Source organism: Schistosoma mansoni, chromosome 4 (assembly GCF_000237925.1).
Source record: "Schistosoma mansoni strain Puerto Rico chromosome 4, complete genome".
NCBI classification, from domain to species: Eukaryota; Metazoa; Platyhelminthes; class Trematoda; order Strigeidida; family Schistosomatidae; genus Schistosoma; species Schistosoma mansoni.
This window is the reverse complement of record NC_031498.1, coordinates 7,001,430-7,020,498: the sequence shown is the minus strand read 5'-3', so window position 1 is coordinate 7,020,498 and position 19,069 is coordinate 7,001,430. Positions and strand designations below refer to the sequence as shown.

General features: G+C 31.5%; 1 protein-coding gene across 1 annotated transcript in view; it reads right to left on the bottom strand.

Annotated features, from left to right (window-relative positions):
* Positions 1-19,069, bottom strand: part of Smp_137170 (putative plasma membrane calcium-transporting atpase) — a gene marked incomplete at its 3' end in the record, with an annotated part of 139,897 nt that overhangs the window by 40,320 nt on the left and 80,508 nt on the right. The window contains exon 5 of the mRNA XM_018796677.1: positions 3,911-3,997. Within this exon, the coding sequence (XP_018651795.1) occupies positions 3,911-3,997 (87 nt within the window). The remainder of the gene's footprint in view (positions 1-3,910; positions 3,998-19,069) is intronic.

Sequence of the window (19,069 nt, the reverse complement as noted above, 5' to 3'; positions counted from 1 at the left end):
AAGTCCTTTCAGAAATATGGAAAATAGTCGCTTTATTCCATAATGCTGGGATACTATCTAACTTTCAAACCCGTCATTTCCTCTACTAGCCATAATAAACTGACTTGCATCAAGTACCTATAAGAAGCTTCTAAAATCTTAGTGCTCTTAAGCTGGGCGTCTTGCAAATCTACAGTCAGTTCCGCTCACCATTTCCATGACGCCATGCGAATACAGCCATTGTTCATTGAGACTTTTCGGTAGGTCGACAGCTACCCTTGAACCTAGTTCGGTTTGATATTTGTTTTTAACTGAAGCTATAGCCAATTTTCCCATATTATTCGGTCTATTAATATGATTTTGTTGGTTATTGAAACCAAAGATAAAAATAGCACAACCAGGAAATGATCAGAGTTCAAATAAATACTCGAATACTCGAGCAGCAGTTTTTTGTTGAATTTTATAAATTGTAAATAATTATAACGTTAATCATTGACGAACGGTACAATCAACTAAATGAGAAGGGTAACATTCATTCACTTCCTTTTATTTTTGGCATGAAAAGTAATGAAATAGTTTTGAATTTCTATATACACTGTATGAACATGGGTAAATTTCACACAAGAAAGAAACGAAACGAAATTTTGACCTTAAAGTTGAGTTTTCAAATTAACGAGGCTTATTTTTAGCATGAACTTCACATCCTGAGGATAAGGTCAAACAAATAATAATGATAATTTAACACAAATATACAAGGTTATACAAGATATGTACATTTAAATATCCTAGAATGACAACGGCATTTTTATTCTTTAAAAATTTAAACAATCAAAAAGTAAAAATTTGATTTTATTCGATATTTTCTGATTGATTTGGGTTAATGACAGGATTTGATTGAATCGTTTGAAGAGAAACACTAAGTCGCTAAGCGATTTGTTAATATGATTACTTTTTGCAAGTAGCTTAAAGTTAAGTCAATATCCTCTAAATGATAGTGGATTTTTACCAGCTGAGGAACTTATAATGGAAAGCAAAAATATAAAATTATTCAACTGAATTATAAATGAGGTCTTAATTTAGAGGGTCCTTAAAATGTCCTTCAGTGTTTTCATGTCAAATTTTTTATGTCAGAGATTATTTCACATTACCAGTGAAATATGTACAAAGTAGAACACAGACTGGCTTTGTATTTTTCTCAGGGAACCAATAAAATTCATAAACTACATAAGTTTGAAGTAGTAGTATGATTAGACTGCAAATCAGTCATCTATCCGATAATAATGTGTTTGCAAAATAAATTTCTTGGAGTGGTGAAGAAAAGCTGTAACCGATAGTGTCAACCGAATGGGAATTGAAACTGTAACCTAAAATTAACATTACATCAACTTCAACTGTACCTAAGATAAGTTGGGTTTCAAAATACGATTCAAGTGGATTTCTCAAAAATGGTTTACAGGTATCCTGTATCCTATAATACCAAAATGCTATTTATCTAATTGGATGAATTAAATTCGCGTCAAATTTAGGATCTGTTATATTAAATCTGATTCTTTCATTCATACGTTATAGTCCCGCCGCGGCTCCTAAACCCTTCAAAACTGCAATCCTACCAATGATCGAACCCAATAGCTTTAGGTCTCCCAGAGAGTACTTGACTCACATGCAATTAAATCTTTAGAACTTGAAGATCTTCGGCCTTGAATGCAATCTGTTTAAGAATCGACTACTAGGGTGAAACAGCCACTTAATACTTCCTGTTTTCTGATACCTGTTTAACTGAGTGAATTTCGTGATCTCAATAACATTCAGCAAGCTCTACAAGCTGCTTGTTCTGGTAATTATTACATCCTCTCTAGTGACTGACTTCTAGAGATAGTTCCAAAATTTATACTGATAAATCGTAACTAGTGGAGTTCAACTGTGTCAGATGTGAAGCAGTTACCCAACAATGATAACGGAAAGTACCTGCGTTATATTATGAATTTTCAAACCAATTAATGGCTGATTTTAAACTTTGATAAATGTTTAATTTGTGAATTTATGACTTTGGGGCAGAAGAAAATTTCTCCATTAAATTTCTATTTTAAGATTACCTAGAACAGATCAATAATTTTAATAGTAATATTCATAACAATAGTTTATTTCATTATGTGTTTTAACAAAACTGAATGCATATAATTTTTCTCAGTCAGCTCTTTATTTTTAACTATATTTTATAGTGTATGCTGCTTATGTTAACAGATATAAGTAGTATGTAACACCAACCAAAAGTGGAATGTTTGCCAGCAGAAAAATCAGATGATTCAATTGCACAGAACAGAAATATAAACAGAGAGAGAGAAATTGTGAAAACACCAGAATTGAAAGAATCATGAAGTGTGTAAAAAGGTAACTGAAGGAAGATGTGTGTATAATGTATGTATTTAATATCTGGTTTACATGTTTTACAAAAACACCCTTTATAATTGTGCATTACACAATAAATTAGTTTTCTTCGCTTGTCTTTATCGTTTCACAACAATATGTTAACAGAATTTTTAAGAGTTATGGATAACATCTGTTTATAAAACATTTACCAATTTATGTGTTATGACATAACTTCAATAAGTTGAAACTAATTCATTTTTCATGATCTCAGTTAAAATATCTGATATGACTTGTTTAAATAGAGTAATGAAATGTATTTAATCATGGATTTTCTATAATGTACATATAAAATTGGAAGATAATATTTCATTACTTTAGTTATACTATAGTTTATACTGTTATATCCCGACGAGAATGATGAAAAGTAGCTGTTGAGATCTATTTATGGACTAATATATATATACGTATATTCTAAATGTATGACTATCAAGTGACTGTATTATATGTATATTTATATTTCTTTCATGATAAGCTTTCATATTGTTGAGACATTCCCAATTGATTAGTAATAGTTTCTCACAATCACAGCACCTTTCTGGCTTGATCTTGTACAAATGTTACTTTCCATTTCATGGTGTGATGAGGTCTGATTTGCTTGTATATAAACAAAGTATGTTTGAAATATATGATTCGTATCGCGGAAGCTGAAACTGGCATTCTGAACTTAACAGGCAGGGCTAGGCAGAAAAAGGACCAATCGAGACTCTAAGCTGCTTGTACTAGTGTATGCGTCATTAGTTTCTTCGTATAAGTCGGCGTATCTCATTTGGCTATCGTGTCTCGCGATAATTGTATAAATTAAGGACATAACATATACAATTCAATTTTTAAGTCATCAGTGTGTTAATTCCTCACTTCTGATCGAAGTGAATACAAATTTCATGCTATTCTAACTAAGACTTCTGGATACCGATAATGACACTTGTTATAGACCATTTATACTAGAAATAATCATATTTTAATATCAAATGTTAGCTTGTGATAAAAATCCCTCTTTAAACCATACCTAAATAATAATTTAACAAGGAAATGTATTTCTAAAAATAAATTTCGTTTCTTTTGCTTACAGTCATTTCGATGACTTATTCATATGATTATCATTAGTAGTATCTGACTGATAAGTAATTAACATTCACTATCAACAACTCATAGCAAATTGAAATGGTGTTTAATAACTTTGTATTACTATAATTCAACATATATGGGAACAAATTACAAATATTCCTCAAAAATAAACATTTTATATATAATCTACTACTAATCAAATTTTATTTACCATCAGATGTACCACTGAAAGCAACATGGCCACCTCCTTTAGTTGAATGTTTATTACCATTAGTTTGATCATTGGGGTTTTTATTTATTTCATGTTGTTGTTTACCATCTGTATCATAATTTTGTTGTGATGGATTTGTATTTCTTGAAATTTCTGTCATCTCATTAGCATTAGCTAAATTAATGGGAGGAGGTGGGGCAGCCGATGAACCGTCTCCTTCAGTCGCACCTAACAATGTAAATATAATACCGGCCTGTGAATTCACTCCAACAGCCGTAACAACCATTTTACCAGAACCTTCCATAACATGTGTACCTAGAGAAAAGAAGAGAAATGTAACATTAAAATATTAGTCCCTGAAAGCATATTTGTTTTGAATTTATTTTTCTGATCAACAGTTAAAAGAGATTGATTTTAAGGACTTAAGGAAACACAAACACTTGAAAAACTGTTAAAAGTTAATTGTGAATAATCTTATTTACTAAGATTAGAATTTATTATTAGGTATTGAAAAAGACCAACTTATATAGAGATTCAAGTTCAGACACATAGAAGTATAATAAGTGAGTGAGATTATTTAAAAGGAAGCATATATCCATTCCGTACACTTTTATGACCATTTATAACGGTTGACTTTTAATTCAGTTATTTCTTCTTTTCATATATACTAGGCATATGTGACTACGTTAAACAATAAATATAGAAATGCTTTGTAGTATTATTTGAAGATAAATAGCTATTAAGATGACAAGAAAAAGTATACTGTTGATACCTCCCATCAAGTCACTGTAAATTATACTAGAGATGTTTTGCATATAAATATGAATTTGCAACTCCTTTAAAAGTTTGTTACTCTTGTTGGTATTTAGATAAGTGTTTGACATGCATCATCAGAAGGAAAGCTACAAAAACAACTAGTCCAAATGACCTGTAGTGATAATTTCATTCGATCTCTCTAAACCAGCTAAATTGATCATTCTATGTTCTTAACACTGTTCAAGAAAAATGTTCGAGAACACTTGTCCTATTATTGGTAAGAAAAAAAGAAAAAGATCTGCAATTTGCGTGACAATGTAACAATTTAAGTAGATTGGTCATTTAATCATAACAAATTCATAATTCACTATTATCTCCAAAGCTAATGGAAAGTTGCCATAGGCGTATTATCTTCTTGCATGTACTATATTAAAGCCTTTAACATATACACAAGAAATTCTTATGCAGACAAATGAAATTTATCTTGTTTTGTCGCCTAGAATAGTAATAGTCCATCGTTAAACAAATTATCACTCTATGATATTCATTCAGTCATATAACACAAATGGAACTATTTTTGCTTTCTTATCGTCTCTTATTACCTTTTAAGGTTGTCTTAAAGTAATCATCTTTTTCATTATTGACTTATATTTTGAGCTTTATAACAACTCTCTTTTTATTCTTTTAAGAAGAATAACATTAAAAAAAATTATTCTTACTTTGCTATACTACTACGTAAAGTATCATTATTAATATTATTATTATTATTAACAGAAAACATTACAACATTTGTTTTTGAAATGCTTATTTTCATAGTTGAATTTATGAGTCGATGTAAGCTAGATCACCATTGAAAACTCAGAAGCAATGGATAGGAAATCTATCTTGAAACTAGTCACTAGTGTGTACATTATGATTATTATTAGAATAGGGGTTTACGGTAAGATGAAATCACTAAGAGGTTATTTCTTCAATGGATTACTCACTCTCCATTTTTACTTCAATTTAATAAACTTCACTTATGCAAAACAGGACAATCATTTGTTTTACATAGCATAAAAAAACCACCCAGACACAACTTTTTAGAATGACAATTCTTTTATCAAATGAGTATTAAAGTTTACTGTTATAGAATTATTGAAAGTTTGGTAAGAATATATACGCACAGATGTTGAATGTTGGATGATAAGATTTATTAGTAGTAATGAAAATAAAATTTAAAAAGTTTATTATAATTTATTGGCAATTCGATTAGTAATGAATGTTGTTTTAGACACTACTTTATAATTGTAAAGTAATATGAACAAGCAATTCAATTTTGTAATTCTCATTTAAAGTATGAATTTAATTGTTTCAAAAAGTTGTCAACATTTAACAGTAGATTCAAACTGTTAAAAAAATTAGTTTTTCTTATTCAATTACCCTGCAATATTATTGCAAAGTGCATACATTCTCTGAAATATTTCCCCAATGGTTCATTTATAAATAATGCTGAGACAATCACTAACCTATTCAGTAATATTTTTGTAACTAATAATAAACATTTAGAATAATAAATCAGAAGTCATACACTTGATTAGTAATTTTAAACAACCTATTTCTTTCATTTATCTCCAAATCAATAAACCCATTACCTCACTTGAGATTTCGAAGAGTTATAAAGTAGACAGGATTGTATATATTTACTTCAGATATAGAGAATCTGATATTCTATTGCTTATTTTGAAACTGTTTCCACTTACTCTGAAAATAAGTACACACCTTGACTAGTGAAGCATCACATATAAAATAGCATGCTGCAAAGCTTGAGAAAAGACTAATTTGTACAAGTATAGGGCTATAAATATGACTCCAGTTATCCGTGGAACAGAGGAAAATATAATATACGACAAAATGCAGGAAAACTTATCAATAATTCACAACACGGCTTTCTTCACATGATTTGCCACTTTGACCTCATTAACTTAGTTTGTACAGAACATAGTTTCAGATATTTAGTTTAAGTGCTGTACTTTAGGATTTCTAAAACGTTTTCATAAGTTAACCACTAGCTTCTTATAATTAAATACGTTTTATAGGATAAGAGAAGCGTTGCTTGCATGGTTTTGTTTTTTTTCAGTTACACACACGAAGCAGTTTAAATATACTCCTCTGTATCAGACGCTCTTCTGATCTCAAGTGGTGTGGTAAAAAATAGTACTATAGGTCATTTGACTGTTATACCTTATATAAACTGTGTGTATGACTGCTAAAGCACGGCTAAGCATTTCCTGTATGCTAAGTCATATACAAGGTGAAATACAATGGGAATTAATGAAGTTGTCCACTGATTCTGAAAATTAAATTTAGAAATTACATTACTCAATGTGCGTTAATTTGCTTTGCCGATCTTTTTTTGCAATTCTGATTTCATCATAGTTACGTGCTAATCTAATATTCTCCAAAATAATAAATAAATTATATCTTACATCCACCAATATTATCCACTATGCAGAAACACCGAATTATGGCAATTTATAAAAAGTGATATTCTTTCATTCAAAATCTACTTCCCATATGAATTAAGTTGTAAGTAAATTTTTGTAGGTCTGTAATAATTTACAACAATCCATGCATGGAAAAGATTCACCAACACTGATTGCACGCTGCACTGATGATTACCTATCCTCTGATACTGCTCACACCAGAGACTACATAAACCTCATCTATTAATAAAAGTGATTTATTCGTGTTTTTCTCCTTGTATTATTCATGGTCAGTCTCAAACTTTATTATCATTGTGTCATTCCCTATGTTATTAAAAGGATGTCTATATCACCTGGTCACAAAGCATCCGAACACACATATGACAAACAATCTATCATGGTAATTCTTGCTACCGTTTCGTGCTTCCGTCTTGTCTTTCTATTAATTAGTTTTATATAGTTATAATTATCATGTTATACCACTGGAATCACCGCTCACTATATTCATCATTATTAAACCTGATATCCTAGCCCATCTACTAATGAAGCACTATTTCATAACTACCGTTCAATGTTTATTACGCTTGCACAGAATAAAGCAATGCATTCTATTTCAAAACAAATACAAAAGAAATTTATGAAGCAAAATTAATTCATATTGATCGATACGTAATTAACAATCAATATCATACCGTCTAGTCATTGAATCCAATCGATCAACAGATTAAAACGCTCAACTAATTTTTACAATTAATGTATTGATCTTGTTTCTATTAGATTATAGTATGTTAGCAGCTTGATTAAGATTAGGAATCCCAATTACCGACTAAGTTCAGCATAAATAATCCCTAAGTAATATGAATATCGCTTTACTAAAACTGGGCATACATATATATTTGAAGAAAATTAGCTTATTTATGGGGTAAGTACTACAATACGGTATTACAAATCAGTTTTTCTTAATGAAAAAAATACTATGTTTCCACTGTAATATGATTAATTATTAAATTAGTGAATAATATATGCATAATTTAATTATTTCGAAGCACAAGACTAACTGAAAACTGTTGTTATTTTTTTAAAGTTTGATGAAGTTTCCTGAAATACATAACACACAAGAGGAAAACGTCTATTAAGTAATCTAAATATAAAACATTTATATACAACATAGAAATGACGTGTAAACTGATAATAAATATTGGTGGGATGACATTTACAAACAAGAAATTTTGTGTGTAAACAATTTTAATAGCTTGTCAAAGAAATATCAAACATAATCAATAATAACTTGTTATGATATCATTCTTGTACATTCTGAATAGAAAAAATCAAATTAGTAATCCTAATGGTAACAAACTAGTTGCATTAGAAGTTAGGTGGTTCACGAAAATCAGTAGGTAGATCAGGATTAAAATTTAGAAATAATTGGCTTTTGACATTACGGTCCAACCCCAAACCTTCTAGAACCGATGTGCCTCTTAAGAAGTGAACATTTATTATCAACAAGAGTACAGTCGCTGACCAAACATATAAGTAGTAGCACTTTTACTTTAAAGACTAGATATAATGGGTATCTATTCCACTTAAAGCATCAACTTTAGAGATATGCCTTCCTAAATAGCATGAAACTTGAGTATAGGAATCCCGACCGAACGGATTAAACCATATAACACAAAAGAAGAGTGTACATGACACCAAATCACTTACAGGTGTTTTTTTTTATTTAATTTAAACACATAAATATTGGTACAAGGAAGCACCAGATATATATGTGCCGCACAAATCTCATTTGATTTGTGTGAGGGCTGTGATACTGCCCGGATGCCCAAACCGAAGCAGGACTTACAGATGTACTCAAAATCAACATGCTAGGTAGAATAAGACTACACAATGGCACTCAATAACCCATCAAAATTTCTATATATTCAGCTCTATTATAAGTATATAAGAAACGCTAGTGATATACATGAATATTTTAAAATCTCATTTTATTCTTTTCTAACTTCTTCGTATCACAATATTCTTTTATCCGTACGAAGGAATACCGCATATAAAAGTATTCCAAGTTAAAAAATATTGGACATCTGCTTCATCCTAACTTTTCTCACTTTCTTAAGAGTGATTTTCATTCAGCAAAAAACAGTCTTCATAAACCATTCAACGAATTGTTTATTTTCGAATATTAAAAAATTAATTGTGATATATTTGTTTATTTCTTTCTAACTAGTTTACCCTTGTCAAAAACAATTCATATGATCTAGACGGAAAAAGTAAAATGAACCTGTGGTAAAGAAAAATAATAAACAATATCGGATTAAAAACAAAATCAGGTAAATAAGAATATGGTAAATTAGTTGTTGATTATAAATTAAGAACTAAGAATCGGAGTGTATTTTCATTAAAAAAGATTATTTTAAATGACTTGTTTATATGAAGATAGTTTTCATTTATTATAATATTAATATTTCTTTTTAATACTCAAAGTAAATGATGTGAATTTACATCACCGCAAATGAGGTCGAAACAATGAGAAGCCAAACACTTAGCTACTTCTCTTATCCTTCATTTCACTAAAATAATGAGTAAAAATGAATTTTCATATTTGAAAGCGTGAGCCAATTGAAGCTAGACCACCAGGGAAAACCTGAAAGCACTGGACGGCCATTTCGTCCTATTGTGGAATTAAAGTGTAGGTATCAAGATGATCGAAACTTTGCATATACCATTGAAAATATAGCTTATAAAGTTTGTGAACTGATTATAATTTTGTTATGAACGAATTTAAGGGTATATATTGCTTTTTATCCAGAATTTTTATGTATACTATGTGCATTGAAAAAAACTTACCTATAGCATCTTTTAAAATGTTTCGAAAGCTTAACTAGAAAAATAATAGCATCCATTGGGGTTGTTTGAAGTAAAGTCGTTAGCGGTTATTTGTTTATGCATTTTTGTTGATTTTTTATATGTTTATACACGAAGAAAAGATATTTTCTTGGCATGATTTTTTGATGTTGATATTCTGCTTGAAGTATGTAAATAATATAAGACTTTTTGAAAATATAAAATGATGAAAAATAAAATGCTATAAACAAGCACCTTAAGTAAAAACAGAAAATGTCTAGAAAATTTTTCATTCATTATCTTATAAACGGATTTCTATCAGTCTCTGATCATAAACTAGGAAGCAAACTATAAGACTGTGTTGAGTATTTTATGTATCTTGGAGATATCACCTAACCTGGCAACATTTGCTTTGAAGCACATAACCTTCATCTAACATACTAACAGATAAAAATGGTGCAACACTGTAAATTTGTAGCTCGAGCGGGTGATTTTAGGGTAGTTTCGTTCAGGTAGCTCAGAATGCAAAACTCCAATAAAAGTAATGATGTTTTTGTAAAAACTAAAATATATATCAGTTTGAATTGCAACCTTTTATTAACTGCTATGTGAAAAAATTCCCTTGCTGTTCACAGAACAAACACTGAACAGAGAAAATTGTCACAGTATGATCCCAAATAATGATCGACATTTACCAATCAAAATTCTTATACATACATTTATATATTCACTAAACTATCAGGAATGAAACAAACTATGACAGAAAAACTTTTGTACAAGTTAAGGGAGAATAAAACAATTACCCAGGAAAAATAAAAAAGGATAAAATGACTTTTCCACTGAAGAAGTTTTTCTTTCAAAACATCTTTTACTAATTTAGCAACAGTAAAAACTGGAAAATGCGAAAGCAAAAACAAACAACCATTAAAGTGCATACAAATTAGGAAAGAAATTACATCGTGCTATGAAAGATGTATTATAAAAAAACGAAGAACAATTAGTGAATCAGAAATTCAATTAAAAGTTATTCATTCCACTTGAAGAAGAAGAGGAAAGAGTGAATTGAACGAAAAGTTTATAAACAGTGATTTTAAAATTAATTTTATTTTTATTATCCATTAAGTTATTACTTGGTTAGTACATTATAAGAAGCTAAGACAGTGAATAAGACCTGAGATGTGTACTATAGAACTGAATCAAGAATAATACTTTTGTTTAATTAAAATAAATAAAATGTTTATAAGCAGAGATGGATGGTGGCTAGCAGTGGAATCGAGGAAGTGCGTTTCGTCCTATTTGGGACGCATCAGCTGGATGTTTCTGCATCTCAGAGTTGATGTTCACCCCGGGACTCAAACTCAATGCCCTTTGCTTCAAACGACATCATGTTATCCACTATGCATCTGAGTCCAGTTGACACAAGCCTGAACGAAACACGCGTTCTGTATTCCACTGTTAGCCGCCATCCATCTCTGCTTTAAAGTGCATGTGATTTAAGGTAATATCGAGGCAATCCGCACAGGATGCAGTCCTGCATTCCTAAACATCAATGGGAAGATTCAAACAACCAGTACAAAAATCAATTGATCAAATCTTTGTTTATTGTTGTGAATCAATAAAGAGAGAAAGTGGTTCTATTTTTTAACCGTATATATTCATTTATATGATAAGTAAGCGATAATAATGATAGAACTTTATATTCTGAAGATTTTGAATGTTATCGCCAGAAAGAGATAACAACTAGAAAAAACCTTAGACAACATTTTCAGTAGAAGCAGATTGACAACTGAGGTTTTTTCACAAATATATCAAGATAATTTTAACAACTGCCTCAGAAACCACTTTTTAATTAGTTTTAGGTATCTAAAGCAACGCAGTTACTCAAAAATAAAACTGAGTAGTTGATATGTTAACTCTAAAATAAACTGAAATTGGAAATGTTGGCTATGAGAATCCGATCAAGTCTTATGCTTGTCACAGGATCTGATTGTCATTTTTTCTGGCTGTATCGAGTTGTGGATTCATATTTCTACAGTGAAGTTAATATTTATTGTTATCTCATTTTTAATATCTATCTGACTAAAATCAACTCATCATGAAAAGCATTTTTGGTTGGAATAAATTCCTGGCGAAATGTTACAAATGTCCGTTATCGGCATGATATACATTCCAAAAAGTATCAAACATTTATAAAACTGATTTTAATTCTGTGTTCTTGAATATGTTATCTCTACAAGCAAATATCTTACTATATAGTGTATTGTTGTGTACCATAGAAACACAACCAACAAAATGTTTGTGTGCATAATTTTACCAAAGGTTTATAGTCATCTAATTATGTACACTATGATTGTCTTGAGAGATACTGCCCATAGGAGTGCTCTATCAGAATATTATAACATAGAATTTTACTAAAAGTACAATGATTCAATTTATCATTCAGTGATATCAAAATGAACAAACAGAAAAATAAAGCATCAGAAATCAAGTACAACTTTGTAAATAATCATTAGAAACACAAAATCATTACAAAAACAGTTTCTAAAAAGTATATTAATAATCGAATACAACTTAATCGAATCAAAGATGATTCACATTTCATATTGTATAGCGTTTCCCTTTTAGTGAATTAAATCTAATGACAACATTGACTGTTGTATTATACAAAACTCTTTGTATAATAAGTAAGAAATGTCATTTCGTTTACCGACTTGTTTCGGTTACAACGTAAAAAGATGTAAATATTTAGTAGGCAACTCTTTATTTATATATACGTGCAACCTTTTATTATTAATATACTTATGTTTATATAAATATATGATTTGGTTTTAACTTTTACAAATATAACAATTAATATAGATCTTATGTTATAAATTATCACATAATATCCAGATAAGAAATTATACTTATTGGTTATTTTTCAGTTCAATTCTGACTACACAAACGTTTATTTAAAAAAAAAAGCAAAAAAAAACCCTAGAAAATTCATTCAAATGACAATCTTGCATAAATTTTTCCCCTCAACATTATATTATCAAATTTCTTTGGGTATATATATGTGTATCTACGTATGTTTGATTTAGACATAAATAAAACTTAAACTAATCTTTAGTAAATAATTCATTTCTTAGACAATTTTGATTAGAATATTCAAAATCGGTTTTTTGTTGCTTATCTATGGATTGAATATAAGTAATATAAATGTATATAGTACTTTTTAAGAGGTATTTTATATTTGTACTTGTTCAATTTATCTTAACTCTTTCTAAAATTATAGTATTATGTATATTTGATAATGATAAAACTATTATTACTATTCTCATTATTATTATCATTATTATTATTATTGTTATTGGTATCACCATACAGTTATTTGTATCCACAATGAAAAATAAATCAAACTTCTAATAATTATTATAAAGTAGGAACTGATACAATGTACATATTCTAGACAATTCTAAAATGTTTTTCATATTTGAAATCATGAGTCAATTGAAGCTAGACCACAAGGGAAAACCTGGAAGCACTGGACAGCCGTTTCGTCCCATTATGGGACTATTCATCAGTGTGCACCCAGTCTCGAGCCAGAGCCCTTAACCGATAGACCACTGAGCCGGCATCCAACGGTGTTAATGTCTAAGTTCAACCAATACACGATTTTGAGCAAACGTTCAACAATCGTCTTCAGTGAGTTGATATCTCTACAACAGACGTGATTTTAACTCCACTGGTCACTGCTTCCCACTGGAAATGGCTAAAATGGCTAAATTTTAACTTTAATCCGAATAAAATCAATTTTGTTTTCAACATCTATCTAACTTATATTACTGATAATTTAAAGAGTAGTAGTGACCTTAATATTTTATATTTAAGAGGATCATTGTGATAAATTTGTATTGCTAAATAAAATGAATAGATAGTTATTTGTTTTTTGCTGATTAAATGTATTTGAAAAATAGCTGATGGATAAAAATGAATCATATTATTGTTTAATACACTTTTCATGCTTACTTAATGATCCTGACCTAGTAGACATTATTTATCTCAAAACCTCCCACAATGGAAGATGTAGGTTTATACATAAACAAAGTGAAAAGAATAACTGCAAGTTCATAAAATGGTGATATGGAATAATGTAAATGATTACACATTTTCACTATCTTAATGATTTATTACAGTATCATAAATATCATACTGTGGTGTGGGTTACTGATATCCACATAAGTAGTAAATACTGATGGTCGGGCATTGAATGTATTTCAGTAGAAGATCGATAAGAAGACAACGGGAACGGCATGCAATTGGTACGAAAATTAATGAACAATTATAATCGGAGACTGTGGACGGATATTTGCAGAAGAAACAGTGAAGAATGAGTCAATTGATTGTTATTTTGCAAACTAACTGCTCAGTATATAGTTCTCATATTTTAATGAGATATTCTGTAATGTTATGCTAAAATACATTCGATTGTCCCCTACTTGTGTTCTTGTTCACTACAATTCAACTATTTAGTTTTATAAATTATGGAATAACACCGCTATCTTCAAAGTTACTCCAACAGGTTTCAATCGTCTCTTATTTTAACACTATGATGTATGTTTAAATAAAATAATATATTTTAATGTTTCGTTTATATTCACCCTTTCCTCTTCAATATTTTCTTATATCTCCTTTTTATTATAACAATCTCATGTAGATCAATTTACTGAAATCACAATCACTATAATTAACAAATCTATACAAATATCTTTAATTGAAGTTGGTATAAATGGAAATTAAGAATAAATCACTAATTTTTTCGATCCACTTGGTAAAGTATCCAAGAAAAAGTATATATAAAAGCAATTTCTTCATCTTCGATTAACTTACAAAGCACATCTTACACTGATTTATATATTTTGTAATTTTCCTTATCAATAAATAAAATGATTCTTCGAAAAAAAATTGCACTGACATTATATATTGGTGAAAATAATGATAGTTACACACGCATATTTCTTAAAAAAATGACTTTATAGAAAAGTAGAAGAAGAAGAACATGCTCTACTTGGTAGATTTAACTAGTCCAAAATAAAAAGATGTAGGCAAATGCAATCGCTCTCATAAAAAACAAAAAAAAGGAGTAATCATAAAAAATTCTATTTTTTTCTTCAAATTAACCAAATAAAGCAACCCTTCGGGAGAAAAAACAATAACAGTGTAAGAGAAAATGTTAGAAACAGAAAGATAGGATTTAATGATCGATCACTCAGTCAGTCAGTTAATCAGTCAGCCAGTCAGTCAATCAGTTAAAGATTAAAAAATCCACAATCATTCAATGAAACAAATGATTATAACCTAGAAATTATTTGTAATAGAAAAAAGAGAAAGAAGATAAGAATCGACCGTATGTATGCTGGAATATGTTGAATAGGATGGGTTATGTTATGACCGGAATGTTTATATATATATAACCGTGTGACGTTTATGCTTGTCAGCATGCTTCATCCGACCAGTTGATAAATCACTATTATTGTTGCTGTACAGATTTTTCAATGTGAGAGAAAAAAAGTATCTAGAAGAAAAAGAAGTCTCAAGTTCTCCTATAGATTATTGTCAGTAAAATTTCATTAGAGTCAATTAAACAGGAAGCAAGATAAAAAAGCAAAAGATATAAAAATCATGATCAATTGACCTTGTTACTTAAGTAGCTCTAACTCACTACTTTAAAGATTTTTTTATTTTTAGCATTATTTTTCATTCGAGTTTTGTATTTATCTGTTTTTGGACTGTTAGAAATGTCACAAGAACACACATGAAGAATGCGAAAAATTGATATTCATCAAGAACCGTATAATACTTATCCAATGAACCAAACTCTAAGAATGTACAATAAACTTAGTTCCTTTTTTGGTAAAACAATAATTACATATGACTAAAATAATATTATCCAAAGAACTCAGTTTTTTAAAGTTGAAATTTAATAGATTTTTTTTGATTGAGATCACGAATCGATTGATGTTAGACCACCATTGGAAACCTGGAAGCACTAGATGGCCGTTTCGTCCCGGTATGGAACTCCTCAACAATGCGCGTTCACCATCCCGCACACAAGATTAGAATCCTGAATTTTCGGTCTCGCGCGCGAAGATGGTCGCACAATTTCGTGGATTGATTGAAGTTAGACTTTAACACCATACACTGTAGGTCTGTGGTCTAGAATTTAGGCATTTGCGCGCGAGACTGAGGATTCAGGATTCGAATCTTCTGTGCGGGATGGTGAACGCGCATTGTTGAGGAGTTCCATACCGGGACGAAACGGCCATCTAGTGCTTCCAGGTTTCCAATGGTGGTCTAACATCAATCGATTCGTGATCTCAATCAAAAACTTAATAATCTCCGTCAAAGTAATAGGAAACATCAATTGTAGGTGAACATGATAGAAAGGAAAATAAGGCCAAAGGCAACAATTTATTATGGTCAGAAAGTAATCTTAATTATTATTATTTTTATGTAGCAAATAAAGGATTGGCTTGTGGCAAAATATCCATATGGGTTGTTGTTCCGTTGTACACTTTGTCGTAATTCATGGCTGTGAAGTATGGCCTTTAAAAGTGAAGACATTCATAGGTTACTAGATGCCTTCATAGCATGTTGGAACCATCGAGTTGGCAATGATGAAATGAAAAACAGAGTACTGAGGAAAATTAATGGATCGAATAATGATGTAATGAGTCTTTATCGACCGAGATTATTAGATGTGTATGACGTATTCGCATCCAATGCATAACTTGACATATGATAATGAGTGGTCTAGAAGTAGGCTGTAAGTAAGCTGAAGGTTGGCCAAACCAAAATATGGTATCAGTTTATAATGACATTGCCTCACGAATTAATTCATTTACGTAGGTGCCGATTATCTTGGTAAGATTTGAGCGATTATCGTAATCAATGGCTCAAAATCCTTCATGATGGCACAGTCAATTATTCGTTTTGTCTCCCTTAGATCACAAATCTCTTAATTACCTTATGAATTATTTTTTATTCCTTTAATCCATATTTAACTCCGCCTGTAGCTATTCTAGAGTTACTGCCGGTTCCAAGCCCGGGTAAAGGAAGAGGGTTGGGCATGAGGTTAGCGACCCAAACTAACTCGCTAAAAAAACGCTAACTAGAAAACAATGATTCGAACCATTTAAACTCTGCCCTCCCAGTTGAAGGAAGATTTATGACACCTCATGATGAAAGCCGATATCCTGCGGAAGTCACGAGGCCAATGTCCCTTCTAACAACCAGAGCAACAATTTTTATAGGTACATCGAACGTCCGAACAATGTGGGAGACCGGGAACACCATTCAAATAGCAATCGAAATGAGGAGATACAAATTGACAGTACTCGGAATCAGCGAAACCCATTGGACACAAGCTGGACAACAAATGCTAGTTACGCGAGAGATGCTGCTGTACTCCGGTCACAAAGACAAAAATGCTTCACACAATCAGGCAGTTGCTCTAACGCTGTCCAGAGAAGCACGAAATGCACTTGTAGGATGAGAGTCTCATGGATCCAGGATAATCAAAGCATCATTCAAAACAAAGAAGGAGGGGATCAAAATGAATGTTATCCAATGTTATGCACCCACCAATGATAGCAACGACGACGATAAAGATCAGTTCTATGAGAGGCTGCAATCAAGCATAGCTAAGTGCACAAGAAGGGACCTCATCATCCTGATGGGAGAACTAAACGCTAAAGTCGGAGTGGACAACACAGGATATGAAGATTTAATGGGACGACATGGACTAGGAGAGAGAAATGAAAATGGGGGAAGATTTGCAAATCTATGTGCATTCAACAAATTGGTTATAGGCGGCACAATATTTCCACACAAACGCATACACAAAGCTACATGGATCTCACCTGACCACATCACAGAGAACCAGATAGATCATATTTGTATCAACAAAAAGTTCCGAAGGACAATGTAAGATGTGAGAACAAGGAGAGGAGCTAACATGGCTTCAGATCGCCATCTGGGTAGCAACAAGCATCATCATAAGGAATGGGTCTCTATGGGAACCCTGGACAAGATCCAAGAAAGGAAGAACAAGAAAATAGCAATTAACAACAGCCGAACACGAACAGAGAAAGCCAAGGTAAAAGTAGAGTACGCAGAAATAAACAAGGAAGTGATGTAAAGCATTAAGGCCGATAAGCTGAAATACATGGGAGAACAAGCAACGACGGCGGAAAAATCTGCAAGAGAAGGGAATAGGAAATAACTATATGATACAAGGAAGAAACTGGCAGGGAGATACAGCGAACCGGAGAGACCAGTCAAGATCATGGAATACAATGGAAATCTCAGAACCAATTAGATGACTTGGACTTCGCAGACGACCTCGCCCTCCTATCTCATACACACGAACAAATACAGCAAATGTAGCGGCAGCTTCTGCATCAATAGGCCTCAACATACACTAAGGAAAAAGCAAGATTCTCAAATACAACACGGAGAACTTCAACCCAATCACACTTGATGGAAAAACTCTGGAAGAGGTGGAATCATTCACGTACCTGGGAAGCATCATTCATGAACAAGGAGGATCGGATACAGATGTAAAGGCGAGGATTTGCAAAGCAATGAACTTATTCTTACAATTGAAGAACATATGGAACTCAAAACAACAACTTCAAAGTGAGAATCTTCAATACGAACGTCAAGAAAGTCCTACTGTACGAAGTTGAAACATGGAGAACTACTACAGCAGTAATAGCGTCTTATGTGAGAGGACAAATCAGCTTCCAGCTGAGAAGAAAATTAGGAAAAGACGTTGGAAGTGGATAGGATATACATTGAGGAAATCGCCAAACTGCATCATGAGGCAATCCATAACTTGGAATCCGGAAGGGAAGGCCAAAGAACATACTACGCCGGGAAATAGAAGCAGACATGAAAAGGATGAATAACAACTGGGAAGAACTTGAAAGGATTGCCCAGAACACGGTTGGATCGAGAATGCTGGTGGGCGGCCTATGCTCCTCCACAAGGGGTAACAGGCGTAAGTAAGTAAGTAATCCATATTTTCCTCTCGAATCATATCTCAAGTGCACTATCTTTTCTATTACCACTGATATTGTTACTATTTTGTTACTACTGGATTTGCCAAGGCTATGCTACTAGATTGTGATAGCTTATATCACGTACACATTTGCTAGGTTCAATGGTGCATACGACTATCAGAAATAAAGGGAATGATTCTATTGTTTTTTGGTTTTAGTGATGTTTATATATTTCTGAAGATTCTTTCTTTTTTATATCCGTGTTGAATCCTTTA